The sequence below is a fragment of the Platichthys flesus genome, chromosome 21, assembly GCF_949316205.1.
Source record: "Platichthys flesus chromosome 21, fPlaFle2.1, whole genome shotgun sequence".
NCBI lineage: Eukaryota > Metazoa > Chordata > Actinopteri > Pleuronectiformes > Pleuronectidae > Platichthys > Platichthys flesus.
This window is the reverse complement of record NC_084965.1, coordinates 15,462,167-15,490,160: the sequence shown is the minus strand read 5'-3', so window position 1 is coordinate 15,490,160 and position 27,994 is coordinate 15,462,167. Positions and strand designations below refer to the sequence as shown.

Sequence of the window (27,994 nt, the reverse complement as noted above, 5' to 3'; positions counted from 1 at the left end):
TCTATGTATTTTATTACAGAAGTATGAAAAGGCTGATATATATTTCCAAAGTTCCACCAGGCATCCTCCTCACTGGGTTTACTACATTTTTCTTTGAAAAGGATGTGGACAGCATAGCTCAACACCCAGGCCCTGAATAAAATATTTTGTTGAAAAAAAATTTGAAGATCCACTCCTCAAAATAGCACCCAAAAAATACATATACATGTCCATTTTCAGAAGACGATAACATTTTAGCTATAAAGAAAATGGCACACAGCTTTTGTACTTTATTTTAATAAATAACTCATTAACAGCACAGAGAGAGAACGTGGTATTGAAATAAAAGGCACTTTGAAAATAATATTGTGAAGGCCTGCGGGCTGTCCCTCAGAGGCATTTGGGTGTAAATCATTTCAGAGGTGATTCATGTGACATCTGAACAAATACTCAAGATTAATGCTTTCAATTTTCAGAAACATTACTAATAAAACTGACCAACACGAATGAGTTCACCAGTTCACATGACAAGCGGACAGAATACATATTTTTGGCGTTCTAGACAAGAACACAGGAGGGGACCTGAGAGTGGCTAATTACTGCAGTTAGCAAATAAAAGAATACTTCATTCGCTAATTGCAAATTGTATCATAACTTTACAAAATCCTATGATTGTTCAACGTCGCCACAATTTTATAATTTCACCAAGTGGTAAACAATCCCTTTGTGATAGTATATCAACAATACAAATAACAATAGCTGATATTGATATTCATCTTGTGTATTTAGTCTTTCTAGACAGACAACAGAACTCATTAAGAGCGAAACAAAGCTTTAAAAATTGAATGTTTCTCATCTGCAACTTAATTTACAACAATTCGCTAATGCAGAATTTATTATGATTCAATGCAATTGTCTGATCTGTGTATATATATATATTTATATGAATCATGCCTGTTGTAGTCGTTTTTTCAAATATATATATATACATACAAACACACACCCACACATTGACATAATGTGCTGCTATGGCTGACAACTTGCATATGAAACCAAGGTCTCGTCTTGAACACACAGAAACACACAGGAAGTCAGTGCACAGAGAAAGACAACAGACAGAGACTGTACGGAGCGGAGGAATTATTGTATATATACTGTTTTGCATTGTCACTGTATTGTTAAAAAAAAGCTAAATCGTCTGCCCATACCAGTCCTGTGGCAGGAAAAACACACAACCATCATATCATCCCCCTCTGCAGCTTTGCAGCTTTAAAGTATATACACATTGTTTACTGTACACCTAAAATACAAACCAATGCAGATAAAGTGTTAGTTAAAATACAGATGCAGTGGCTGAGTGGTACAGTATAAATGATAAGGTGACAAGAAGAAGTGACATAAGTTCTGCTCTGAACACAAACAAACTGAATACTGCAGATTTAAAATACTCGACAAAAGAGTTCATTGAAAACACGACGCCATCTTCATTTCCCCTCATATTTGGGGTTGACCACAGTCGTGACGGCACTTTTGTAGATGGGATTTTCACCCTGGAAATAAACATGAAAATGATCAGTTATATCATTGTACTCAAAATATAAGATAAAATTGCTCTATTAGTTCATGGCATTTTCTGTACAGTTCACCAAACCACACAGGGAAAAACACAGGGTTATCATTAAACAAACAAATTGAGCATTTTATGTTTACTAATAATTTGGCATTAATCATTTAGATCACACTCAGCACACAGTCATGCCTTTGGGGGAAAAAACATACACCAAATACTCACCTTTACAATTCTTGCCTAATGTCTTTAAATTATATCACTTATCAGGAAGGGTTTTTGTAATTGTGGCCTTATATCTTCGAACATTGAACATGTTTTGTGCACACTCATGCAGTTTTTTCCAACTATAAAGGCAACATTACTGTTCTTATTCTCAACTTTAGACGGGTGTAAAATAAAGAGAATGATAAAAAACAACACCCTGAGACTGTTTGAAAGCAAGGTTGTGCAGACAGAAACAGTCCATGCAGGGAAATCAGGTGGAAAGGAAAAGAAATACAAACTCAAAGGGCAGCAGCTTTGCGTCCATAGCTCGGATTCTGGAACTGATTGATAGGACTCTTGTAAATGGGGTTTTCTTGCTACAGGCGAAGGATGAGGACAGAATATAAAGTTGAGCGGGGAAAAAGTACAGCACGACAGGTAAAAAGAATAAAAGGAAAAATAAAGCACAACGTTGGAATGGTAGAGGCAAGAAGATGTGAATAACAGTGGAAAATAGACGAGGGTAAAATAAATAGAATATAGCATGATCTATGGAACAGTGTAGGTCTCTCAATAGAAGATTTAAATCAATTTATCCTCATTAGTTTCATCACTTCTGGTATGCTCATCCTTACACAGGTGGTATGAATTTGACTACTTATTTGCTTTAAAATGTTTAATCTTGAAAAGAAGAAATACTTTGTTTAGTTTTGTTCAGAAATATATTTGTTCTGGATCAGGTTATTGAAATGTGGATCTTTATGAACTTTTCTGCACTTCGTAATTATTATCTTTTCCAATTGGGAGCTCATGGAAAGATTACATGACAAAAGAGCTCATGTTAAGGCCCACCCCACATTTTCTCTCCTGACTGCGGATCTGTATAATGTCCTTATTATTTTGCTGATAAAACTGGATTCTTGAGTTCTGCTGAAAGGTTTTAATAGATAAAATACAATGTGTAAATAAAACATATGACCGAGTAAACCATATATGCAGGTTATGGTATATTTTGTTTGGCATTAGTAAAATATTTGTCAAATATATCCAAAAATGAATATGAAATGGTAAGTGAGGAACCTGATTGGAACATAGCTCCTCATGAATGAGCTCTGTAATAACAATCAATTCAGATGGAGATCCTACACTTTTGCAGAAAGTTTGAAATATGACTTGTTATATAATCTCTGCTCAGTGAAAAACTGTAGATAGATATACTCAAATTTTCTTATAAGAGATAAAGAATCATTGCTTCACTTAATTAAACAAGGGTCAACTCGCCCCAAATGTCTGACATCCTATGTGATCTATATTTATTTAAATTCACTAATAACAATATTTCCACCGAGGCTAAAGATGAAGAAGGGATGGCTGCTAAGTGGGGATAGAAAGGAGTTCATGGAGGGGGAAATCCCGTATGGTTGCTTCGCCCTGTTATCTTGTCAGCCACCCCTGGTCCGTCTGATTTTTAAAAAGCAGCTTCTAATTTCTCAAAATGAAAGTGAGCCGGAGCCACAGACTGCCCTGCCCATGGTAAAGAATCCAACATGCGCAGTGATCAGAAACATCTGCATCACCATGCCCACATACACTGAGGGTCTGACACAGTTCCACCACTAGGTGGAGGCACATGACAGCACACTTGATCCTGCTGACATGACGCTTTCTGTCATATTGATTTTGGCTGGAGGATGCTACAGAGGGGAGGAGGTATGGAGGGGAGGAGCTGTGGCCACTCCTCAGAAAAAATCCAGCACCGCATAACATTCCCAAAAAAGTCCAGAGGGTGTCAGACATTTTTCCCCTTTTTATTCTGAGCGTCATTCAAAAGCAACAAATTCACTCTGTTCCCGCTGCTGAGAGACGGCACAGAATGCCAGTGAGACGCTTCATAAGCATATCAACAAGTCTGTGAATCTCATCTGCTGCTAGGAACAGCATCTGATCCTCACAAGTTAATTCCCCCGACCGCCGACTGGCTTTGCAGGTTCGGCCAAACAACACCTGCTTTCCGCATTTAAATGATTCAAACAAAGACATCAGCCAAATATCAAAAATATTTATCGGGCTCATCTTTCACCGAGGAGCTTATGGTTCCAGGCACTCACCGTATCCCATTTGGCGTTCATCTTCTCCTTCTCAAACTTGGCGAACTCTCTCCTGTCATGGATGATCATCAGCAGCTTCCAGATGAGCAGCAGGGCTAGGCCAATCAGGACAATGCCGGCGACCACGCCCGCCACGATCGGGATGATGTCAGGACCGGCGGGGCAGTCTGGACAACACGGCAGACTGTTTAGGCATTTTAAATCAACAGTGCAAAAATAACGATACCATGGCAAAAGCACATCATCACACGGCCTTCTAAGAATAAACAAATGATCTATTTTTACAACCCAAGCGCCACAACCCCTGTAATTAGCTTCCTCTGTAACAGAACCCCTCCACACCCTGGTGCAGCCCAGCCCTCTGCTTACCCAGCGAGTCGACCACATGGACCTCCTTCTCGGTGTTGTTGTTGACGGCGTAGGTGTAGTAGAACCAGCAGTCGTTGGCGTCCCTCTCCTTGCAGTGCATCACGGGGTAGGAGGCGTCGTTGGGCTGGGGCAGCTTGTCCCTGTCCTTCACTTTAATCAGGTGGAAGTAGCTGCAGTCGCGCTCGCATGTGTCCTTCTTCTCACCTGTGCCGAACGCCCGGCACTGGATACACTCTCTGGAGGGAACAGACATATTACTCCTGATGGGCACTGACTGATTTAATCTGCTGTCTCACTTGTGTCTAGTTGTGTGCAATCATCAGGATTTTATACATTAATTGTACACACCCACAATCTATACAACCACATAGGCCTTTTCAGAATGGTTTACACAGTAGAGCAGGATCTCTGTGTCTTAACCCTTTGCAACAAAAGCATGATAGTCCTTGCCAATCTCCAGGCCAAGACACTTGTACGGTTAAAATGGAAATAAAAAGACTTCCTCCAACTTTGAATGTATGGATTAGAGATTTTATGCGTCATCAGAGCAATAGGAACATTTGATAAGGACTGTGACCTTCACTTTAACACTTTTTGGCAGCCAGTTCAGGTCTAGATCAGGTATTTCAGACATCATTTTGTTTTAATACACGCCCCTTCCTTCTTTCCTCCTTTCTTTCTTTTTAAGAACTCTTTCTTTCTCTCTTTCCCTTGTGTTCTTTGCGTTTCTAAAATCACATGTCATACTCAACATTGATTCAATTCTCTGACGTGTCATTTACTAATTGCTAATAGTAAAGAAGCTATTTATGTTTTTTCTTTGTTAGTATTTTGTTAAAGTTATCAAACCATGCATCAAACTGTATACATAATCAAACATACAAGTCTAATATTAATAATTAGCATATATTGCATTTAGTATATGGTATAAAGCATAAAGTGTATCATAATACAACAACTGTAAAATGTCATTGTTAAAAGCAAAGCAGTCTCCATAATGACCCAGCAGTGATACCATCATATGGATGATGTCACCACCAGAGATGAGGGGACATACTCCACAGTCCTAGTTCTGTAAAAATACATTCTAAAGTTCAGTCAAAGCTAATATAAGGCTCCAGCTGTCCAGAATTAGCCAAACCTGGCAGACATGTGTAGCTTTTATTACTGGTATTGTGTCCTTGCATCGAACCGACTGTTCATATGACTGCAGAGAAATAATCCCTCGGGGCCAGGAGGAATCAGTGTCCAGGGAAACAGTATTTTAAAATGAAAGACATAATTTTACCAATTGGGTAAATTCAGAATTCTGCAGCTTTATATTATGTGTATTTCCCCCTCCATTTTAGCTGCCCAATGAGAGGTATCACCCCCTGGCCAGTAAAGAGAGGAGGAGCAATTTGATCTAGCCATAACTTTCCCATCATATATGTACATTGACCCCTCATCCTTCCGGACTTACTTGTGTTCAGTACAGACTCCTGGACAGGTAGGGCAGGTCTCACAAGTGGGACCCTGGAATTTGGGGTCAGTGCACTTACAGGTGCCACATTCACACGTTCCCCTGCCGTTACAGATCTGCTTGTTGCTGGCCATGCATGTGCTGTTGTCCAGAGAGCAGTCACAGGCGCTGCCCGTCCACATGGCGTCACAGACACACACTCTGCAATCACAGCGACCATGCCCTAAAGAAAAGAAATTAGCATGAAAGCTTTAATTGACTTAATTTGCTCTAATTAACTCGATAAAACATCATCATAGTTCCTTTAAACAAGCCTTTACCGCTCTATGCAAAGCGTTCTCCGTTGTACTGACACACTCACCTCCACACAGTTTGTTTCCAGAGCGATCACAGTTGAAGTTGTCGCAGTCGCAGTACTGTCCGCTGTACCTCTCCTCGGGGTTTTCTCTCGTCTTGCACTCGCACGTGCCGCACACACATTCTCCGTTGTTGCTGCAGATGTCCGTGCCGTTGTCCTTACGGCAGGTCCGGTCCATGTCCTCCGTGGCCACGTCGTTACTGCTGCATTCGCACTCTCTGCCCACTCGCCCGTCACTACACCTGAGACACAGAGACAGGTCGGCACTCGAGACGGTTCATTTAACACTGAAGCAAAACAGAGATCTAAAGACTGATTATAAGTCTATTTTTCTGTTAGATGTGTCAAGTGCAAGTTGACAGACTTACTTGCAGGCTCCACACTCGTAGGTCCCGTTGTGGCAGGTTGAACTGTTCTCAATGCCGTCCTTGTGGCATTCACATTCACAGATGAAGTTCAGGGTAATCTCCACTTCCTCCGTGAAGCCCAGGGGCTTGATCTTAATGGTCTTAGGCCTGCGATCTTCTTCTTTCGGACAGCCCTTCGAAGTCACACTAATGCTGAACATGACCTGTCAACGCAGCATTAAAGGAAAAGTTTAAACCTTTTTAAGGCTGTTGCACAGTCACCTGGAACTTATTTCATGACAAATGTAAAAACCTAATTAATTAAAAAAAGAAATTAAGCAGCCAACCGTGATTTATGATTTAACTCAAGTTTAGAAATGTTAAAGGTCAGTAAAAATGTATCCCTCGTAAATTGGACTTGAATCTCTACTTTCAATGCAATAACGTAATATGCAAAACAAGCTTGACTTAGACTGAATAGTGTTCAAAGAGAACAAACTAGTACGTACAAGCTGTGTTTAACAATCCAAGTTTGTCAATATTAGTTTACGTAGCTTTCATAACTTTCCTGTTATTACAGACTTGGTAAGACTGTAGCAGCAAAAACTGGGCATATTGAATGTTGAGTTTGTTTTATCGTACTATAGACGACTGCCAGGCCAATTATTAGCTACTCATCTGAGTGATAAAAAAATTGTCATTTTCTCACCTGATCTCCGATGGAGATATTGGAGCACTTGCGTCCATTTTCGCCCTCACTGACCACACCGTTCTTACAGCGGGAAGTGTAGGCTATTGTCACTCCCTCCGGAAGTTTGCTGTTCTCCAGAATAACCTCTGACGAGAGAGACTGCCAAAACCAAAAGATAACAAAAAGGAATGTTGTTTTTTTTCACTGGAAATTCATCAGATAGATTTGTTTTGACTGCATGCATTAAACAAAGGCTTGGCTGAGTGATATATGAAACGTGTTTTGACAAAACTTCTGACTGCTCCATCTCAGTCAAAATACTCAACACTTTAATGTGGTTCATATGGATGAATTATCATTTGACCAAAGTTTTCTTTAAGTCAACAATCTCAGTGTACTTACATTATAAGCGTCTATAATAAGGTTGATTACATTGCTGGAGTTGGCAGACAGAGTGCCCACTGCAGACTTTGGTATCAGATTTTTCAGTTCCTGAGGAGAGAAGAGAAGTTTAGAGTAAAGATGTGTTAATCTTGCTCATGTTCTTGATCTCAATTAGCAACAACAAAAGATCAAGAATACTATTCTGTTCACGTTTTTATGTAAAACACAAATACTTCGTACTGGAATCCAAAAATAAACCTTTACTTACCATTTCATTCCATATTTAGATGGAATCGAACTAATTTAATCTGCCTACATGAGATTATTATACATTAGCTCTCAAGCATTGAAGCTCCTGTGTGCACACATAATAAAACGAGCTTTGATCATGCTCAGATGGAACTGGGTTGAGCTGGCCTGAAAAACAACACTGAGGCACAAGGAAATAATCAGAGATTGAATGAGTTACTGCAGTTTAACTCACAGCAGATGTAGTGCATCAACCCAGGTGGATGTTAATACGCACTGGGCATCTTCCAAAAACCACTCGAAAGGAATTAGACAGCTTAGGAGTTTGGGATGATGAATACATTATCAGAAAGAGCCTCAAAATGGGGACTAACTTGATAAACGGGCTGGAACTCCTCAGTGACTGCAAAGATGGTCTGAATGTTGTTGTCGCTCAGTTTCTGCACCAGGTGAGCAATGGAGGGATAGTCCTGGAGGAAGATGGAGGAGAAAAGTCACATTTACAACGCAGAGTCAGAAATCTTTAAAAATCTGTCACAACAGCATTTCTCTACTCACATAGTAGTGGCTCATTGTGTAAACGCCGTTCTCCAAGTGACATTTTCCATCATTTGGCAGCACGATGCCGCCCAGTTTACCATCTCCAGCAAAGTGGAAGCCAGCGTCAGTGGAGAAGACCAGGAGACGAGTCACGTTCCTCCAGCCAATCTGCTTCTAATAAACCAGGAAGAAATTAGTTATTAGTCAAAATGTGTAATGCCTCTCTAATAACTAAGCAGGTATGTGAGCAGCTCAGAATGGGACACATGAACTTTTGATTATCGCTGAATCAAAACATCCCCTTGTAAACACAGAGGAGCCATAAAATACTTCTACTTTCACTCATCATCACATAAACACATTTATTGGTGCAGTGTGCCTCCGAGCAAGTGGCATAATTGTGGGAAAATTGCATTAAATAGTGAACTTGAGCGTAATTATTTCCACAGGATCACTGAATGGCAACAGAGCTGTTGTGTTGTTGTTGTTGTTGTTGTTGTTGTTGTTGTTGTTGTTGTGGCTTACCCCACACACAGCCACTTGCATGATGGCATCGAAGCCCCCCTCTGGTGAGTCCAGGTTTCCAGAGATGTGCTGCTTGCCCACCAGGTCGTTGAACATCTTGCCGTTGTTGGTCAGGCTCAGGACGTTCTTGTAGCTGAAGGGGCTGGTGCAGTTCTGATCACCCGTGCATGGGTTCAGCAGCTTGGCCGGGGTGGTGCTGATGTATGGCATGACTGTTTTCTCCACAAAGGAACCGAAACCTTTTGGAGGACAAGATGGATACAGGATTTTAGCACTGGCTGAAAGGTAAGTTGTTTATGAAACACTTTTTATCTTATTTTTGAAATCGTTGTAACTTCTCCATAGCAAAAAAATAAAGGTGTGAGGAGGGAAAAATAACAATGTCTGGGGACCTGGCAGAAATGTAATAAACATTGCCAATCATAAAATTTGGACGGACTGGAGTTGCATTTTGCATTTTGTAGCCTGCTCTTGCTTGTAACTTTTCCAGGATTAACAACTCTAGCTTTAACAAAATGCTTGGTTTTGGGAGCTGCAGTGTAATCTGACCCGATGAATTCATAGCAAGTCAATAAAACCTCAAATGTTTACTTCTTTGGTTTGTTTGTGCAGGTCACACCAAGGTACTTCAAACAAGCAGCCCTAAATTGTATCGCTCATAAATATCAGTCCCTTATAGATAAATGTTTTCATCAAGATCTATAAATTATTTTGCGTAAGATCCTCACCTATCTGGAAGTCAGAGGTGATCTTTGACATCTCCACCATCAAACTGGTTCCCAGGTTCTTGACGTTCTCCAGATCATCCTTCATGGAGTAGGACAGGTCCATCAAATAGTACATATCGATGGGATAATCCTCGGCCCGTTTGAACTTCAAGTCAAACGTCTGGGGCTCACCTACACGAAGTTAACATAATTTAAAAACCCTGGAGCGTCTTTCTGGTAAATATCTAATAAAAGACCAATGAGGGTAAGAGCGGCTAATAGAAAATGTGTCCTCACCGGATCGGAGGGTGAGGCTAAGTTTCTGGGGCTGAATCTGAGTGATGTCCTCCGGCTTCAGCTTATCTTCTCCCTTTCTGCGATGTGTCACCGCTTTGTTTTTCAGGATCGTCTGCACGCCATGCGGGTTCTCAATCATCGCCTCATCGCAGCCCCTTTTCAACAGAGACTGCAGCTCGTCACAGCGGGTCGACACAGTCTCTCCCTGTTTCAGGAAGCCCTGAGAACGGCAGCACAGGGACAATTAAAGGGGAAATCCATCAGTTTTATCAGAGAATTTCAGTTTATCATAAAGAGTAATACTGTGTCTGTAACAGCTGTAATAATGTCTTTTGTGGCTCTAAAGGAGCCTTTTTAACTCTGAGGTCTTGACTTACACTTGGAACAAAAGTTCATCTCAAAGTAAATAATTTCAATGAAAAGACTTGCACTTACAAACTGGTGGCACTGAGCGCAAGACATAATCATTTAGCAGACAGAGAGGGTCCATTACATAGACTGTCCATATTAATCTATGGGACATGGACTAAACTAAAAAGTAAATGTTCCCTTCATGTAAATTTCTGATGAGTTTTGGTTTTAACATCATGATTGACAGCTGAGTCTGACTCTTGATTGGTTGAGCACATGTGAAGGTGACTAAATCTGCCTGAAACATCGATGACATTGCACTGTTATATTGTTCCGTAGGCTAGTTCTGAAACAATTATCCAATTTATCAATTACTCCAACCTCGTAAAATTAATTGACGGCAATTTGACCAAATATTTACTTGATTCAGCCTCTAAAATGCGAAAAGGTTTTATTTCCCCCCTCAGTTTTATAGTTAAGGAGGGAACGAACAAAAAATTGTTGGGCTGTTAGTCAGACAATATGACGTAATCTGAAGATCTCGGTTTTAGGAAATTATAATGGTGTTTCTTTATTTTTCTCTGATACTTCAAATATGATTAGCTTATTCTAAAAAAAGAAGGTAAATTAATAATTGTAAAAGCTACATAAAGCACGATTCCACACCACTTGCTCTCTATCGCTATAATCTTAATGGCGTCAGCAATACTGTAGCAAATACAGCTGACAGCTCTGATTCACGTACTGGGTCTTTACACCAGCCACATTTGGCTCCGGCCTGGATGCAGTCCCCGCAGGATTTGGCATTGGCATTGATGCACTCGTTCCCCTCTGGATGGAAAACAAAGGGAGAGAAGGCAGAGTCAGAGCGAGGCAGTCGTACATCACAGTCCCTGCAAAGTAAGCAGGCTGTTAAACCCGGTCGTGTTTACGCATCAGATCATGTGGAACGCTGTGTGGCTCAACGGTAATAGGAGACTGAGACAGAATATTCAGTCTTTTCCATTATCCTCTACACTCCGTGATGCTGGGGTGCAGCTCTACTGCTCAGGGACATCGTTTAGCTAAAGTAGCTGCTCTCACTCTCCAGGGAAGGAGCCGTCATTATGAGTAATAGGCGAAAAGACATCATTTGACAGAACAATGATGTAACAGCAATACGCAGGTTAATACTGTGTAACAAAACGAGAACTGACAGAGGAATCTTACCTTTCTGAGCATCACTGTAACAAATGACTCCTAACAATGTTGATATCAAGAGCAGCTTCAGGTCCATCTGAAAACACACACAAAGAAGAGATCATTTTAACATGCTGTGGTATGAAAACTAAAAGAGCAGCTGTCTATGTGTCCGTGTCTGTAACAATAACCGTCAGCAGAGGGCTTGGTGGCCTGAACACTTTAAATCCAAATTTCCTGGACACTAGGGTCCTCAGGAGCAAGAGAAAGGAAAGATTGTATCCGAAAATGGCTTGGTTATAATTGGAGGTCATAAATAATCCAGCAACAGGGGCTTGGCTATTCTCAGTATGCTAATTCAATTCAGACCACTTTCACATACACACACACACACACACACACACACACACACACACACACACACACACAGATCAGTCACATCAACTTGGCCCTAGCTTAGGCTGCAGGCTCCTTTTTCCCACAATCCCTTTTATTGTAAATAGCACTGACTCCCTTGAGTCCAACCCCCTCTTATGTCCTGTATATTGATCCCAGGCCTCTGCTCAGCCATATCGATGCATCTTGTCCTGCAGCTAATGCAGCACTCATGACTTACTAAGGATGAGGGGACTGAAGGACATTACTCTGAATTCAACGACTGAATTGGGAACAGTGTAGAGCCAATGCTGACAGATCTGAGACTGTACTTTCACACAGTAGTGTATATATATATTTATAATGTTTATTATAATCAACAATCTTAAGCTAACATTTGCTATTCACCACCAAACCAAAAATACAATTCAATGGTGGATTTATTTGATCATGAACCCAACAAAGGGACAAAGGAATTTTTACCTGATGATGGCATGAGAGCAAAAGTTAGGGGATTAATTAATTAAATTGTTACAATGTTAATGGAGACAAAATGTTATCTAAAACCTAAAACACCTACAAAATGTACTACTGGGTTTTGTGTGGATAAACATTTGACTCGTTTGATAAAAGAAACTAGTCAGACAGTGAACGGTGTACAATAGAAGACATATCCACATATGATATCCACCGACTACATCAGAAGCCTCAAAATATTGGCCGTTGCCCCAAGGAGCTAATCAATCAAAATCAGACAATAACCAACCAGCTTTGAGATTGTCCTAAGGGGGACATGAATGTCAGTGGCAAGATACAAGGAAACACATCCGATAGTATATAGTGATTCAAGCCATTTTCAGACATGACCTGCGGGTAAAGTCCGGGGAATTGGGTCTGGAGTTTACCGATAGTCTGTCTTTCACACATGCACTACGCAGCGGGAGGTTCTCTGCACTGATGGGGTCACAACAGCAACAAATCCATCTTCTTATTTAGGCGAGAGGTGGAGCAACCAGGTGGAGCAGGCTTTACACTAGGAGGTCAGGCGGTGGAACTCTGTAGCCTCTAACTCTGACATTTGTGTTCACACATGGACCTCCTGAGAAAACACAGATGATCTGCTGAGTTCAGTGCATTTCTGAAAGCAGTATTATAGTTTTATCATAGACCAAAGAGGCAGAGCAACCACCCATCTTGTTCAAGTGTCACTCAAAACTACAGAACAAGTTTGGTGATCAATCTCTGGGAACCCTGAATGAACCAAATCATTTGCTGAACGATTGAGTGGATTTCCAAATATTTTCCAAGAGAAACTAAAACTTTGACCTGCAGGTGCTGATAGATAAAACCCACGACCTCAACCTCATGGTGGGGCGACGTTGGGAGATCATCAAAGTCAAGCAGGTACACTATCTGGAGTTACTGAATTTCAGCAGTGGGTTGAGTTCCAATCTATTTAATTTCATTGAATAGTTCCAGAGATAGTTGAGTTGACCAAAGGCCGACCAACCGAGTCGACATGCCTGGGAAGAGGATGAGGTTACAGCTTTATCTGCAATAAATAATCATAGCTAAAGAGCTATGTTTATATTTATACTATGTCCTACAAGTGTAAATTACCACTGCTGCCTTCATTAAGTGAGCACTGAGGTGCTTGTGGGATTCTCACCACCTCTTACTGAAAAATTGAATGAGTTGCAGCTCAGACGGCTACTACACAGTAGTTCATCTCTTAATATTATAATGTTCTACGCCACGGTATAAAGCTTCTCTGTCCATCAAGGGCTCATCTAATTATCATGTGGAATGTAGAGCCAATAACCCACCTGACCATAAGCCACAGAGTGGATCTCCACAGGAGCCTATGTCAACAACACTGGATCTCAAAGCTTCAGGTTCCAATTAGAAGCAGACAGTGATAAAGTGACAAGACCTTTTCCTTCTGTTCTTACTTGTTTAGGCTGAAGGCTGTGGCTACTCATAGTGGTCACATTAAAAGACTGCGTTCCCTTACACTGGGGTAAAGGAGGCTCTGACTTTCAGTGTGCACAGTGTTGAGTGAGGCATTCCTGAGTGTGTGTGTGTGTGTGTGTGTGTGTGTGTGTGTGGCAGTGTCTGTTTATATAGACACAGAGGGGTAGACGGCCTGTCTGCAGTCACCCCCCCCCCAGATTAGATCAGCTGGCTTGAATCTCCGCTGGTCTACATGGATGCGGTGTGTCAGTGTGTGTTCGTGGTGATTTCGAGGGAGACGGATACCTCATCTAACCTTGATCTGCCTCATCACCGCTGCCTCACTGAAGCCAAAGCAACCCTAACAATAAGTCTGTCACAAAATGTTTACATGATGACCTAAAATGAAAGAGAGATATTTTGAGTTTGATGTATTCGAAGCAGGTGTAAATATTGTGAGAGAATATGATAAAGTAGAGTCGACGTATGCGAGTGATTCAAGTGAACACAGAGCCTGAAATAAAGGAATTCAGGTTCACATTCCTCTTTTAAGAAAAACCACAGAGATATTTTCCTTTTCTCTCTTGCTGAGGTTTTCGACTTCAGCACTCTTTTTCAGTTCCAAAGAATCATTCAAATGCAAACTATGTCGATAAAAGTCCAGCGAGGTGTCGGGTTAGAAAAACAACCGTGTTGCCTTTACACCATGGAGCTTAGCAGCTGCAAAGAGGAATGAGAGGAAAAAAGGTCGACGGTGAATTATGGAGCTGAGGACAGAGAGCAGGCTGAGAGAGGTCAGGACCGGGATGTTAAATTGCCTCCAAGAGCACCTTTAAATCTCAGACTAAAGCAGTCGTAAATACAATATGGAATGGTTGACACAGACAATATAACATGTGCACTTTTTCTTCTCTAGCAGTTCAGTAGAAGAAAGAATTTGGGTTTGGCCTAAATTTCCTTTCTCAAACTATAATTGTGTATTTCTTGCCTCGAGTTGTCTTTAATTTATTTTCACATGCTGGAACTTAGTGTTTACACAATTTCGCCAGAAGCTTTATTCACTTAGAGATTCATCCAGTGATTATCGTCTTCTATTTATGGAATAATTGTTTAATTATCAGTCACTCAGTGTATAACAATGCATATCTCCCTTTACCTCTGACTTTCAGTACAACTTTGCGTCCTCTCATCTGCACATGTTTTCTGATGGATGCAGATCGGGGATGTGTCAGTGCAGGCGGCAGTGACTTGGTGGAACACTATGTAGCGTGGGAATAACATCTGCTCTTGAATGAGGGCACAACCATGGAGACAGTTGTGAACTTCAGTAGAACCATGCTAAATTCCATTTCCATTCTTGGAGAGGAGGTGGAGGTAGTACAGATACCTTGGAGTCCATCTCTACTTTAATGTTCTAAGTACATGATAGTTTCAACATTGGGGAAAAAAAGGTTGCTTCAGCAGGAGCATTATTCCAATTGTTCATACTCGGTTTCTTAATCTGATATGGGTATGTTTAGGGCGTAAAATGCATTCTATTCTATTATATTTCATGTTTCAAAACAAAAATATATTATCAGTTTAAAAGGAAGCTACTACTCCTCACATGTAGTGAGTACAAAAACATGTGCGATTTAGTAAATGACTACCTTGATCAATTTTGGGAGGAAACAATTATTCAGCAACATCTTTGCTACAATGTGCTAATGATTATAGAGAGAATGTCTGTACAATAGTGCACCTAATGTTGCTTTCTATCAGATTTGATCGGCCTTATGTTGCAAGTTAAGATTTTATGAACACTTTTATGCAGTGAATTTAGACGATGCAGATGTAAGATGTTTACAGGCAGATAAACATGGTTTGAAACAGGATTTTTTATTGTCTGATAATGAAGTGGATGGTTATCTAGCCCCTTAAAAGGCCATTCATCCTGCTTTTAAAGGCTTTTGTGATTTCTCAAGTACATCTGTAAATGTATCCGTCATGACCACAACATGCGATTTGAATTATGCTGCTATAATCCACTCCGGTTTAATGTACTGCTAAAAGTGAAATAAAACGGTCCACTAAGACTTTAAACTAAAAGAAAATATATTGAATACAGTGACTAGTGGCATTGACCATGTTTTAAGTTTTTCCATTGGAGCTTAGCTGGGAAGACGAGATCTTGCAACACTCCCTGACACCAGTCTTAAACTTCACTCCCCCATAAAAAAGCCTCAACAAACCATGGTGCGCAGAAATCAAACCCACATACCATTGAGAACAAGCAAGATAAAGCCATGCAGGCACTATCTTGTATGAATGCGTGACGGCTGGAATGAATCTACGTATTACACAAGGTGAACTTTTATACACAACCTTTTGATCAAGATAAATTCCAGGCAGTTTACTGTGAACAGCAGGACAGAGCTGTGCTGCTCATTCTCTTACAGGAAAGTAGTTTATTCAGCTCCCATGCTCTTTCTATGGCTCTCTGCCAGACACCAGCATGCATGTCCACTTGTCACACACACACACAAACAGACACACACACACACCTGAAGTGTGACTGATAGCAGCCCAGTGTTTTACGGGCTTTGCGACGCTCTATCAGTTGGCAGGAGAAAGTGATGCAGGGCAGACACTGCGTCGCGTGACTAAAACGGGCCGAGCTTCTCAGGCATTCCTGAGGGGCTGACCGCTGCCTGACCAGGATAGAAACCTGCAATACTGTTACAGCACTTTGGGGAAATGTGAGCCATCATACAAGGATGCTGTATTTATACCACCCTGATTGATTCCCACATCTTTCTTCCTCCAGCTTGTTGCTATTTAGTCAGCACCAGTTTGGAATCATTGGTTTGTCCTGTGGTAATGCTGGTAGCAGCTTTCTCTCTGAAACTGTGAAAGTGACCTGCAGTCATTGAACCTCAGACCCGCTGCTGGACTCAGTCCACAGAAGCCTAAAGCTGCTGAAGCGATGCTGCACAAAGAGCTGCTCACCTGATGATTCACAGTTTGGTGGAGAATCAGTTGTTGTTGCCATTGTCATGAACGCACTGGGATTGTGATAAAAAACGTCACTTTCATTGATGAGTCCCAGTTGAAGCTGCTACAGAGCGCTGGTCGCCTGTTTATTCAAAGTTTATTAATATTGGACGTATTGTCTGTCAAATCTTAAAAATACACACTTCTCAAATAGATTTAAATAGAGCTAGTCAATAAAACACAAAATGCAAAAAAGCCAAGATTCAGATGTTTATGAATTTGCTGTCTTTAAATGATTAATTTAATTTATAAATAATTAAGTCAATGAAAAATGACAACAGCAACAGAACAAACACAGCCAAGAACTCAGATCAGCCTGCCCCTGTTGTCGATGTGAACGATACATTTACAACTTACTGGCCAACTGCATTTGCAAGTGCTTGGGATTGACTTACTTACTTCCAAGCATGAATAATGACCGGCAGAGTCAGGAGCAAGGCAGCGAGGGGAACAGCTCAACACAGCAGAGCGTACACTGCATCCGTGGAGAACCGGGGCTACATAACAGTCACAGTGCTCTTTGTGGAAGGAAAGCCTGGACTTCCCTCCCTCAGAATGAATGTTTTCTTCAGCCGCGAAAAACGAAGGAATGGAAAAGAAGGGAAAACAGGAAAGGGTGGTGCAGAGCTCCGAGGGAAAGGAGTTAACTTGTTTCCAAAAGGAAAGGATCTTACAGACTCTCCTTGCTTCTGCTGAGTTAGCCCTCTTACTTTGTCCTAATTCTCCCCCTCCATTTGAACGGTATTTATCTGGTTGTTGTAGATTTTGTAATTTCAGCCGAATATTTATGTGTTAATTTTGAAAAAGAACAGCGTCAGTATGGTTAAAGTATCTTAAAAAATTAAAGACTTAAAAAATTAGTTCATAAATATTTCTTTAAAAGTTCCAAGATGCATTCAGTCAGTCTCTGTAGCATATCTCTGGCATCCTATACTCCCATCCTCCCTCTCTCTTTCACCCATTTCCTTTCTCTCTCTTCCCTTCCCTTGTTTCCTCCCTCCCCCCCTTAAAACCACCCACACAACTGCTCAGTTAACTCCCTCCACAGCGAGCTGAGCTGAACCAGCGGCCCGTTGACTTCACATACCCTTCAAACCGCGCAGAGAGGAGAACATGTCTGGGCTCCGAGACGTACAAGCCGCCCCACAGAACAGAAGCGGAATACCAAACAGTGTCCGTCTGTGTCTCGTTCCACTGCCGCCGCCCCCCACCTCCAACCACCACCACCACCGGCCAGAGGACCCTCTCACAAGAGACAAAGGCAATGAATCAGGCTGCCCGCTGAGACCAGGACAGACAGTCTGATCTTTAAAGTGTTCCCACTCACCTCGTCCCCTCCTTCCCAAAAGAGCCACTAGAAGATAAATAATCTTAATGAGAAACATGGCGATGTGTTTCAATACAGGCAGAGAATCCAAAGTGGTTTCCAATGTGATCTCTATACAGAGGAAAAAACTAAAAGTATTTCTAAATGGGAGGGGATGAAAGCCCGAAATGAGGAGAAATTTCCTCACAGTTTCCACATTACATGAGCAGTCCAGGAGTCAAACTATTCCTCAATAGAAGATACTTTGTCCGATAGAAAAAAAGGAGAGTGGGAGTTACTTCGAACGTGTGGAAAATTGTGATCGAGCAAAAGCAGAGCCAATGATTTTCCATCACGTCTGATTTAGTTTGAGTTTCTTTGTTGTTGGCCTCAAAGAAATAAAGTGAGAAGAAGTTCAGTGGGCAGACGAATGTTACAAAATACCCTGCACACCTTAAGCACATTCTATGGACTCATGTAATATTCCCAAGGTAGCCTTAACTGGTATTTACAATCCCTTCCAACTGAAACTGGCTATGCTGCAAACACATGTCAACAAAGGCAATTACAGGATAAGAGCAAAGAGGATTTTAATAAGTGTATTTAATAAATTGAATAAGTGAATTTAAATGATAATCGATATGTTGTTTTCACTACAGCTTTTTACAACTTGCTTGCAAAACAATGATTTGAGTCGTAGTGACCTTTAACTGCTGCTTACCGCTCTTTATGCCATATCCACAAACAAAGTGAAATCTGTAACTGGATCCGCCCCTTAATTCAATGGGTTCTTCCTTGGGTCAAGCCCCACTCCTCCACAACATCTCATGGAATAAACAAGCGAACAATCAAATGAACAAACCCAAATGAAAACATCTCCTTGGCAGATGTGACATTTTACATTTTGTTGGCAGCATGTGTTTTTCAAATGTAAATAAATACCATTTTGATTACAGAAAACCAAATGGTCTTCATGTATATAATATTTTTTACATGTTAGATTAAAAGTACAACATTTTGTTTAATTTAAATTATTTGATAACGACATTGCTGCTCCCCCCGCGACCCGACCCCGGATAAGCGGATGAAAATGAGATGAGATGAGATAACGACATTGCCTCTGTGCTGTTTACAAGCAGAATGAAAATATGTACAGAAAGGCATGTAGGCGGATTCCACCACCTTCCTCAAAAAGATGAAATGAACCAGATTTAAATTCAAAAGATCTGGGCCTGAAAACGGCTGAGGAGATAGTCACAAATCTTTGTTAATCAGGCATTTGAGAGCAGTTTCAGGGATGGTTGAGTAAATCCGAAGTGAGAGCCTCTTCAGCACTCTGTAATGGTTTATTGCAACGATTCAACAGAGGTTTGTTGCTGGTCTTGAAAAATGTGCTCTGCTATTCAAACAAAACACTTAGCCACATATGTTGGCCTGACGCCTGCCAACATTCCCCTTGTGTGACAGGGGCTAAAGATATACCGTGCTTCTGAGGCAGATACTGCTTGGAAGGACAGTCCAACTTTTCCAGTCAGTGAATCAATAACACTTGGGCAGATCTGGGTTGTATTGTGTAAACCAAAACACATTCATATTGAATTGGGTTCAAATCTCACCACATCTTGTCCTGCGGAAACAGTCAGGGCAAGACCACAACATTTGGGGGAAGGCCAAGTCCGTGTCCTTATTCACGGCTCCATCTCTGTGTTGAAAATAGCTGTGCAGTTATTTCTGACTTGTCTTCCCCCACCTGGCTTCTGCAATCACTCCAAAAGGTGGACTATCAACCCCATGGAGACACACAACTAACATCCTTGGAGACAATTCACATCTCATACAACCAACTTGTGAATCATGTTAATTAATTAATTTCCCCGTGTTCCAAAGTTCTGCTGCTGTTGTACAGTTGCATTTATTAGGTAAGAAAAAGTGACCTGACAGAAACATGGTTTGTGCCACCATCTGTAAAATAAGACATTTTCAGGGCACCATCTGTTTTACCATTTATGGAGATCCTCGAAAAGCAGATCTGGAGAGGGGCAGAGTATCTGATTTTCGTCGCCAACCACCAGGCGAAAATGAAGGCTACATTTGAGGGTCTTGTGGGGTTTGCCTGACTGTGACAGTGTGAGCCCAGGGCTCAGCCGTGTGGAGCTGGGATCTGCTATACAGAAAGCCTCCCCGAACGCCCTGTGTTTGCTGAGTCAGCTTCCTTTGCTGAAACACAGGAAGCTCAACTGGATCACGCAGGAAGCCTGCATCCCTGTGGCTGGAAACGAGCCACATCTCCCTCTTGAAGCCACGCAGATAACCGAGTTGGCACTCAACCGAGTTTGGAAGGAAATGCCGGGAGAGAGGGGAGACAGAGCGAGAGGGGACCAGACTGCCTCATTACAGAGTTGAAATGCTGCTAGCTGCCAAACAGCAGCACATTGTCTTTGAGCGTGCATGATTTCTAAACCTAAGCCAGGCCCTCACTGTAATCTAAACTCTCTCAAAAACCAAACAAGACGGCAAACGGATTCAGACAACAGCCTGAGGACCTCACTGCTAATCAACAAACAACTGCCGTGTATTAATTTCTCTGGGACAATCTACAAAGATCAGAGCAGCATCTGTGTTGCAGAGGCAGCGGGAGGAATAAATCTGATACATGACAGCAGGCTGAAGTCTCCCACAAATATTTACAGCAGTGAAATGGGATGAGTGTTAGGATGGAGAGAAAAATACAAATAATTTCTCCAGATCTGAAAAGACACAGTGAAAGTTTGTTTAAACAAATGTAAACAGCTACACTAACAGCTCTAAAAGCTGGTTTATACTCACAGATCACGTCCTTGTGAGGACAACTGATGTCATGTCCAATGATGCATGCTGTTGCACGGCATCGTTCCGGCTGGTCGGACACCTCCCGACAGATTTAACATGATGCCCTAAACACACTAGCCCATTCGCATAGAGATTCTCAGATGGCTCCTGGACAACTTTGGGTAAAGTTTACTGTCGGTGAAGATGAGACGTTGTGGAGGAAACTATGATAGAAAAACTGCAACTTTGTGTGAGAACCAGGCTGAAGCGCTGCTGAAACCAGCCGGTTCCCAAACTATTCTGTTTCCTCTTCTTCTTCTTCTTCTTTGCCATTTTCTGGTAGTGGCATTACAACAGCTTAAGAGGCTGCACCTCACCAGTTCTTCCAGCGAAATACTAACTTTCTCACAATGACAAAGCTAACAGATGTGTGCTTCGAAGATCTTTACATTTATTCACCTTTAGAATGCCCCCATTTAAAAAAAACGCTGAGGTCAAGTATTTTACCTGATGGTGGCATCTGCTGAAAAACGAAGGGATCAACTACTTATTCAAATTCATCCTGAGATGAAGACGAATGACTGCAGAACACTTCATGCCAAACCATTCAATGGTTGTTGAGATATTTATGCAAGACTACGAATTTCGACCTCGCAGTAACTCTAAACGGAAAGTCAGGACAAAGCAGCCACACAACTGTACATGAGAACAGCAGCACACGTGCAAGCTGCCCAACAGAAGCTTAAAGTCACAGCGACTACTTGGAAACTCCATTAAATCCGAGACAGTTCTGCTTTCGCTGGATAGATCTGTCAATGCCCGGTCCTTTAATTGGATTTTCACTCTGCAGTAGGCCGGCTGTTGACACCTTTACAGCGCTGCTTTTAGCTGAGGCCCTAATGCTCCAGGACTGGAACATTAATGACACTCAGATGTCTTTCATTAGGCCCCAGACTTGACACTTGAACCAGAGGGCCTCCGTTTCCGCTACCACGGGAGAGTGAAAACTCTGCAGAGCTAGACATTGAGCACTGCGTGGCTACATGTATTCCCTCCTGGGAGCACCGGAGAAATATCTGTCATGTTCAATTCTCAAGACTTTCTCAGGGGCCTGTGACTGGACATCATGTTCTATAACTATGTGAGACTGACTCTGCTAAATCCAAACGAAAGACTGTGAGGAAAAAAAATTGTACTCTGGAGAACTGTTGCTGCTAAACAGCTTCCAAACAAGATGTCCCTGATCCAACTAACTTAAATACATCAGCAGATCTGAATAGTTTGACAAACTTAAAGGGGACATATTATGAAAATTCCACTTTTGTAGTGCTTCTACACGTTAATTTGGGTATCTGGCATGTCTTCCGTCCCAAAAACTCTGGAAAAAACACAACTCCCGCGATTTGATGTGTCTGGGGGTTGATCACACTTCTAACACGTGACACACGCAAAAATAAAAAATAAAACAATTATCCCTGGGTTAAAAAGCAGCGCCACACACGTAGAAGACAGTTATGGTGACGCTGGTTTCGATGTGCTTTTAACAAAATCACGTGCTCACCGCAGCAGAATTGATATGCTACTTCCTGCCTCTGCTTGGTTGCTGTTGGGAATGCGTCTGAGTGGAGAATCTCGTTGTATCTGAGAGGCAGACTGCTGAGACAGTTCAGACCCAATTTCCTGGAGTTCCACCACAGGACATGTCTGAAAACTAGTTAGGTTACTTGTAAGATGGAGTCAGATAACTCTATTACTTTACTCATAACTCAGCAGCAAACGTTACATTACTCTGCTCTTTACTTTTATTACTCAGCTGTCTGCTTCTCAAAAGTGTCTTTAAAACAAAACCCAAAGCCGAGACATGAGACACTTTAACACAAACGCAAACCTATTAACTGACCACACACAGTTCTCCAGTCCTGACCTCAGAGCTGCTGTTACAGACCATCCGACTCCAAAACAGAGATGACCATCTTGAATGTGTAGCTGAGGATGATACTTTCCCATCAATTAACCAACAACACAAGCAAGACCATCTGGGAATTACCTGAAGATGCATCTGGCCCCTGCCCAGCACCTGCACCCTCCATCAAACTCCCAGTGGTGTAGAGTCTCATAAATGTCAAAATAATGAAAGCAACTATAATGTAATTACTGAATTTCCAATTGTAATCTCTTAAGCCCCTTTTCCAATGCTCAAAAAAACCACCAACACCTACTAACGTCTGGCTTTTGTCTGCACGCTTCTAAACTCTGACTCTGCAATGTCATGCAGGACTTTATCATGCAAATTTAAATTCCGGGCACTGACATGTAAATAGCCATCAATGTTTGTGCACTTTTATGAACGCAAAAACAGTAATTAATTTTCTTCGTATAAATCCCTGGCGAGACAGCAAGGTGAGAGAGCTGGAGACGTTCCGGACATCGAACATGACTCACAGGGCAAAACAACAGAAAGACACAAACTCCTCTACAGACACTTTTAACATCGATTTATTTTCACCTTCAAATGTCTATTCTGCCCTGATATTACACATTTGGTCTGGAAACAGACTTTGTCTCATCTGTTCAGATCAGCTGTCATCGTCCTTATCCGTGAAAAGGCCTTCCTAAGAAAACATGATGTGGATGCTTTACCACTAATCTATATCCATCCTTTATGGGGCAGCAGTATATTCTAAGACTTTTGGAGTATAGTTTTAAAAGGTCAACTTTGCTGTATTGTCCACTACATTTATACCTGGGGGTTTTTCAATGCCTACATTCATAATCCGAGTGACTTTAAAAGAAGCCCTTGGAGTATGAAGTTACTGGACTACAAGGAGTTCCTGTCTGTGAACTGGTAGCATTGTGGTAACTCACTTTACACCCCTGAGACGTCAGCAGCGAACAGACGATATTCACAAAGACAGAGAACAGTGTTTGCATTGTGCTGCCCTTATGTGTCCATGTATGTATATAGGCCACTGAAGGCAGCAGGCGCATAGGGAGTGGTCAATGCAATTTATATTTTGAAAGATAGAATTACTTCATACACCACCAGCAAAGTTTTGATGTTGGATACTTTTTCTGATTAAGTGTAAAGACCATTTATTTGGTTGGATCTTTGTTGCACATAAACATTTATCTTCTCACTGGGCTCAAACATCACACTGTCACAATAGTCAACACTGTGCCAGAACTCTGAGCTTCATAAGCGTCTGCTACTGTTTACCACCACCATGTCGAGCCCCGCTTTGTCAGCAGACCTTGGCTGAGCCGAGGTCAGCTTTAAACCACCATGCCATTCCTCCCTGGTGTTTTAGAGGCTGTTTTTAGAAGCAGGAGGAGACCCTGTGTGGGGCAGAGCGAAGAGCAAAGGCAAAAGGTTTTCGGCTAAAAGCAGCAACAGAGGTCACAAACCAAAACCCGAGAGTGTGGCCCACCCCATAATCTAGATGCATAAATGTACAAACGTTCCAAAAATGAAGTTTAGAAGAATAAAAACAACAAAGGGAGTTATTGTGTTGCACAGAGCAGTCTCAGGCCACGTCCATACTACCATGTTTTCCTTAACGCATCAACTCGCATCTGGCGTCCACAGCCCTCCCGACTTTCAGAGCTGTTAAACTGGAGAAGCTTGGAAACGCTGGTGGCCCCGTTTTAATTTGAAAGCTCCGGGGCTGCGTAGACAGACACAACCGCTGAAGGGTCTCTTCAGTCACAGAGTAGCCTTCACTGGTTCAGAGGAAAACAACCGACGTTAGCCTTGACTAACAGTGTTAAATTGATTACAAGCGTTTCTGACCCTGTTACTTTTCGCCATTGCTGCTTCTCGTTTGTAGTCTTGCCCTTTCTTCAACTACCAACCAAGTGCTTCCTGTTTACAGCAGGACGCCAGTGTACGTGAGATATCCCGTGATGAATGGGTTTTCAGACGTATTAGTCTGGACGGGGTTAAGAGCAAGAAGGATGCTGTGGTTTGTGCTTGTTGGTCGGACATGTGATTAACAACCTAACACATCACAGTAACAGCTCTTCGGGGATCAGTGTGGACCTGCACTCGAATTTGCAGTGAAAGTGTGTGTGTCATTTAGTGTGTGTGTGTGTGTGTGGGGTGGGCGTAAATAGCTATAACATGCGATTATTTGTCCTGCTTAACACCTCTGAGCCAGTGATCCCCTCCTCTGGCACAAAGCATGTGTCATGGAGGGCAACCCTTCACATACATCACTTCCTTCCCACAGGACCACGGCAGCACACAGGGCACATTCATCATTTCCGCCCCAGGGGGACACCTTCACACATAAGGTGTGTGTCGCTCACTGACAAAGCAACAAAAACACACATGACGACCACCAGAAACGTCACTTGTTTGGTAGAAAGGCCTGGGTGTGGTCCAGAGAGTGTTCGTGTGTGTGCAGTGAATCGTAAATCAGGTGAGTGCCCGGCCCCCGGTAGCAGCAGCAGCTGCTCCCTGAGTGGGGGCCCCCAGGGGTCACATCCATTTAGCTGGTGGCTGCTGGCTCCTCCACGGTCTTTCAAACCTCCTCCCCCCCTCCTCGCGCATGTCCTACATTTAACCCTCATCCTCAATTAGCCTTCCTCCCCCTTCTTCCCTTCTCACTATCATTCCACCCCCCCCCCCCCCCCCTTTGACATCCATATCTCCTCGTTCCCTCCGTCCTCGCCTCCCTTCCAGCCTCCATCTCCCTGATTAAACTGATGTCAGGGCTCTGCGGCGGCGGCTGCAGTGTGGAGTCAGCTCCGTCAGCTGGATTTATTAGGGCCGTCCTCCTCCTGCTCTCCTTCAGACTGAGTGCATACGGGGGGGGGGGGCTGTGCGGCCTCTCAGTCATGCAGCAGCACAATAAGCTGCTGTGTACTTCCTGATGTCTTTGTTGTACATCTGATCCTCACACTGACGTCCTGCTCATCACGTCCCTCCACTGCTCCTTCCGTCCCTGGGACCTCCCGAACTCACCACGTCTGTCCCTCCCTCCAACAGCGTCTCATGTGAAGTGAGCAGTTTTAAATAGATCATGTGAGATCACTTGCTGAGGCCTCTGTCATATGACAAGCCACATGAAAAGAGGAGAGCAGCCTGTTGCATGATGGATGGATGATGGAGCAGATCCCTGTGTCCACAGTGCAGATGAACTGAATAATGATACTGAAATGCAACCCCCCCCCCAATACAACCACACCCTCCACTTTCATTACCACCACTTTTGAAAACAGCAATAATACACTTATAGGACTGGGCAATAAAACAATATATATAATTATATATAGATCCATCTACTATATTTCTAATTATCCCATTATAATGTCCACAATAACGTTGTTTATCAAGTATCAAGAGGTCATGTGATTATAACTTAAATTGAATTATAATATTTAGATGGAAAAAATGAAAATGTTATTTTTTGTACCATGTGTTTCAAATTTATGTACTAAATTGAAGGCTGACCTTTCCATGAATGCAGATACTTTTTGGATTTATTAGAATATCTTTCTTGAAGTTATAGTGTTTTTGTTTATATGTAATGTGTGAGGATAATTGTGTGTATAGGGGTCTTTATGATCCTGGCGATAGGGAAAAAGGGAATGAGGTTTGAACTAAGAAAAACTTCCGGCTTCTAGGGCTGGGTAATAAAACAACATCAATGATTAGTGTCTGTTATGAAGAAGAAACCACGACCTTGACTCAGGAGAACTTTGGAATTAAAAGATCTAATATCTTGACATTTCTCATGATAATTATCAATATCAAATGAGAAGGTCCACACCAACAATCACTTTGAACAGACCAGTCTCATGTGTGGCAGCCATTTCATTCCAGTATCTATTAAATCTGTTGTGAGCAGAAACATGTTAAACACCTTCCTTAAATAGTAAAAGCAGACACCCAGTGGTCTCTCTTCATTTCAACCAGAGCTGTATACATACAGTCATCACAGTGACAGGATGTGTTGAAAGTTAAAGTATTGCTGTATGGTTATTTCTGACTATTGTAGACAACCATGAATCTCAACATTCAAATTAGAAAGTGACTAACATGATCATCCACCTTAACATCACATGAACAGTTTATATGAGGTATTGCAAACATTATTATCTGTAGCCATAGCAACAACGGAGAGAATGTTAGTTACAGGATAAAAAGAGAACAATGTGTGTAATGTTTACCTTGTCAGTGTGGTTATATCCCTGGTGTCATAGAGCAGCAGCAGCACTCTCTCGCTTTCTCTCTCTCTCTCCCTCTCTCTCTCTCTCTCTCTCTCTCTCTGCCCTGTTGGCACCGGGGCCACTTGTCTCCTCCGGGAAAAGTCACCGTAGGTTTCTCCCTCTGCTCATTCCCTCCACCTCCGCCTCACAGGAGACTGCACAGTGTTTCTCCTGCAGATCAGACCTGAGAACAGCTAGAGACGGAGCCAGATCCAGCAGCAGCAGAGAGGCTCCTGGTTCCTGCTGCTCAGCCTGAGTCCGAGAGAAACTGAGGCTCTGCTCCTCCTGCTCCTCCTGCGCCGTGGACTCAGAGTCAAGATACACAGAGTGACATACAGTGTGTCCGGGGAGGACCTTCAAAATAAAACCTGGACACGTCTAGTGGCTCAAAACATGAATACATAGATGAATGATCAGATTTCACTGAGCCATGCCGGTACTATGGAGGCCCTGAAGTGCAACTCACAACCTGAAATCACAACAACACTCATTTCAATCAGAAAAGCATCTGAAAAAAGAAAGTGAGGTCGATGATCGGACAGACGCACTGTTAAACAATTATTTTATCATTGTGCTTTCTTTTATGTTGCTGTGTTAATGATTGTAGTATACAATTCCTTCAAACGTTTTAAGATAGATACCTTATTTCAGTATGAACCTATTGGATTCCACAGCCTACTAATATACCTACTTAATCTTGACTATAGATATACACGACTATGTTAAAATGATATCATATATACGGTATAGCCTAGTTTGTTACTACATCTGACTTTACAACCCTCACCTGGCAGTCAAAGCAGCTCCTCAGTCGTCCCCTCAGTAAAGTACAATGGGCCAAGTGATGATGATGATGATGAAGATGATGATTCAGGTCGTAGAGGCACAGACTTTAAAGAAAAGTATATAAGTGGCCACTGAAATAATTTCCTGTCAGACATGCTTCAATGATCACTTTTTAGCTCCTTTTATTTTGAAGGCAGATG

General features: G+C 42.1%; 1 protein-coding gene across 2 annotated transcripts; it reads right to left on the bottom strand.

Moving 5' to 3' along the window:
- Positions 1–254: 254 nt before the first annotated feature.
- Positions 255–27,259, bottom strand: itgb1a (integrin, beta 1a). 2 transcript variants are annotated; one of them, XM_062379586.1, is made up of 17 exons: positions 26,970–27,259; positions 11,351–11,417; positions 10,887–10,972; positions 9,791–10,010; positions 9,515–9,685; positions 8,787–9,025; positions 8,280–8,435; positions 8,096–8,191; positions 7,491–7,580; positions 7,107–7,247; positions 6,419–6,621; positions 6,054–6,292; positions 5,693–5,915; positions 4,231–4,466; positions 3,862–4,028; positions 2,053–2,130; positions 255–1,529 (listed from the first exon to the last, which is right to left on the bottom strand). In XM_062379586.1, the coding sequence occupies exons 2-16, from the start codon at positions 11,415–11,417 to the stop codon at positions 2,053–2,055; spliced, it is 2,412 nt and encodes an 803-aa protein (XP_062235570.1). In that variant the 5' UTR covers positions 26,970–27,259; the 3' UTR covers positions 255–1,529. The 2 variants fall into 2 exon arrangements, with proteins under 2 accessions (XP_062235570.1, XP_062235571.1); XM_062379587.1 differs by lacking the exon at positions 2,053–2,130.
- Positions 27,260–27,994: the final 735 nt, after the last annotated feature.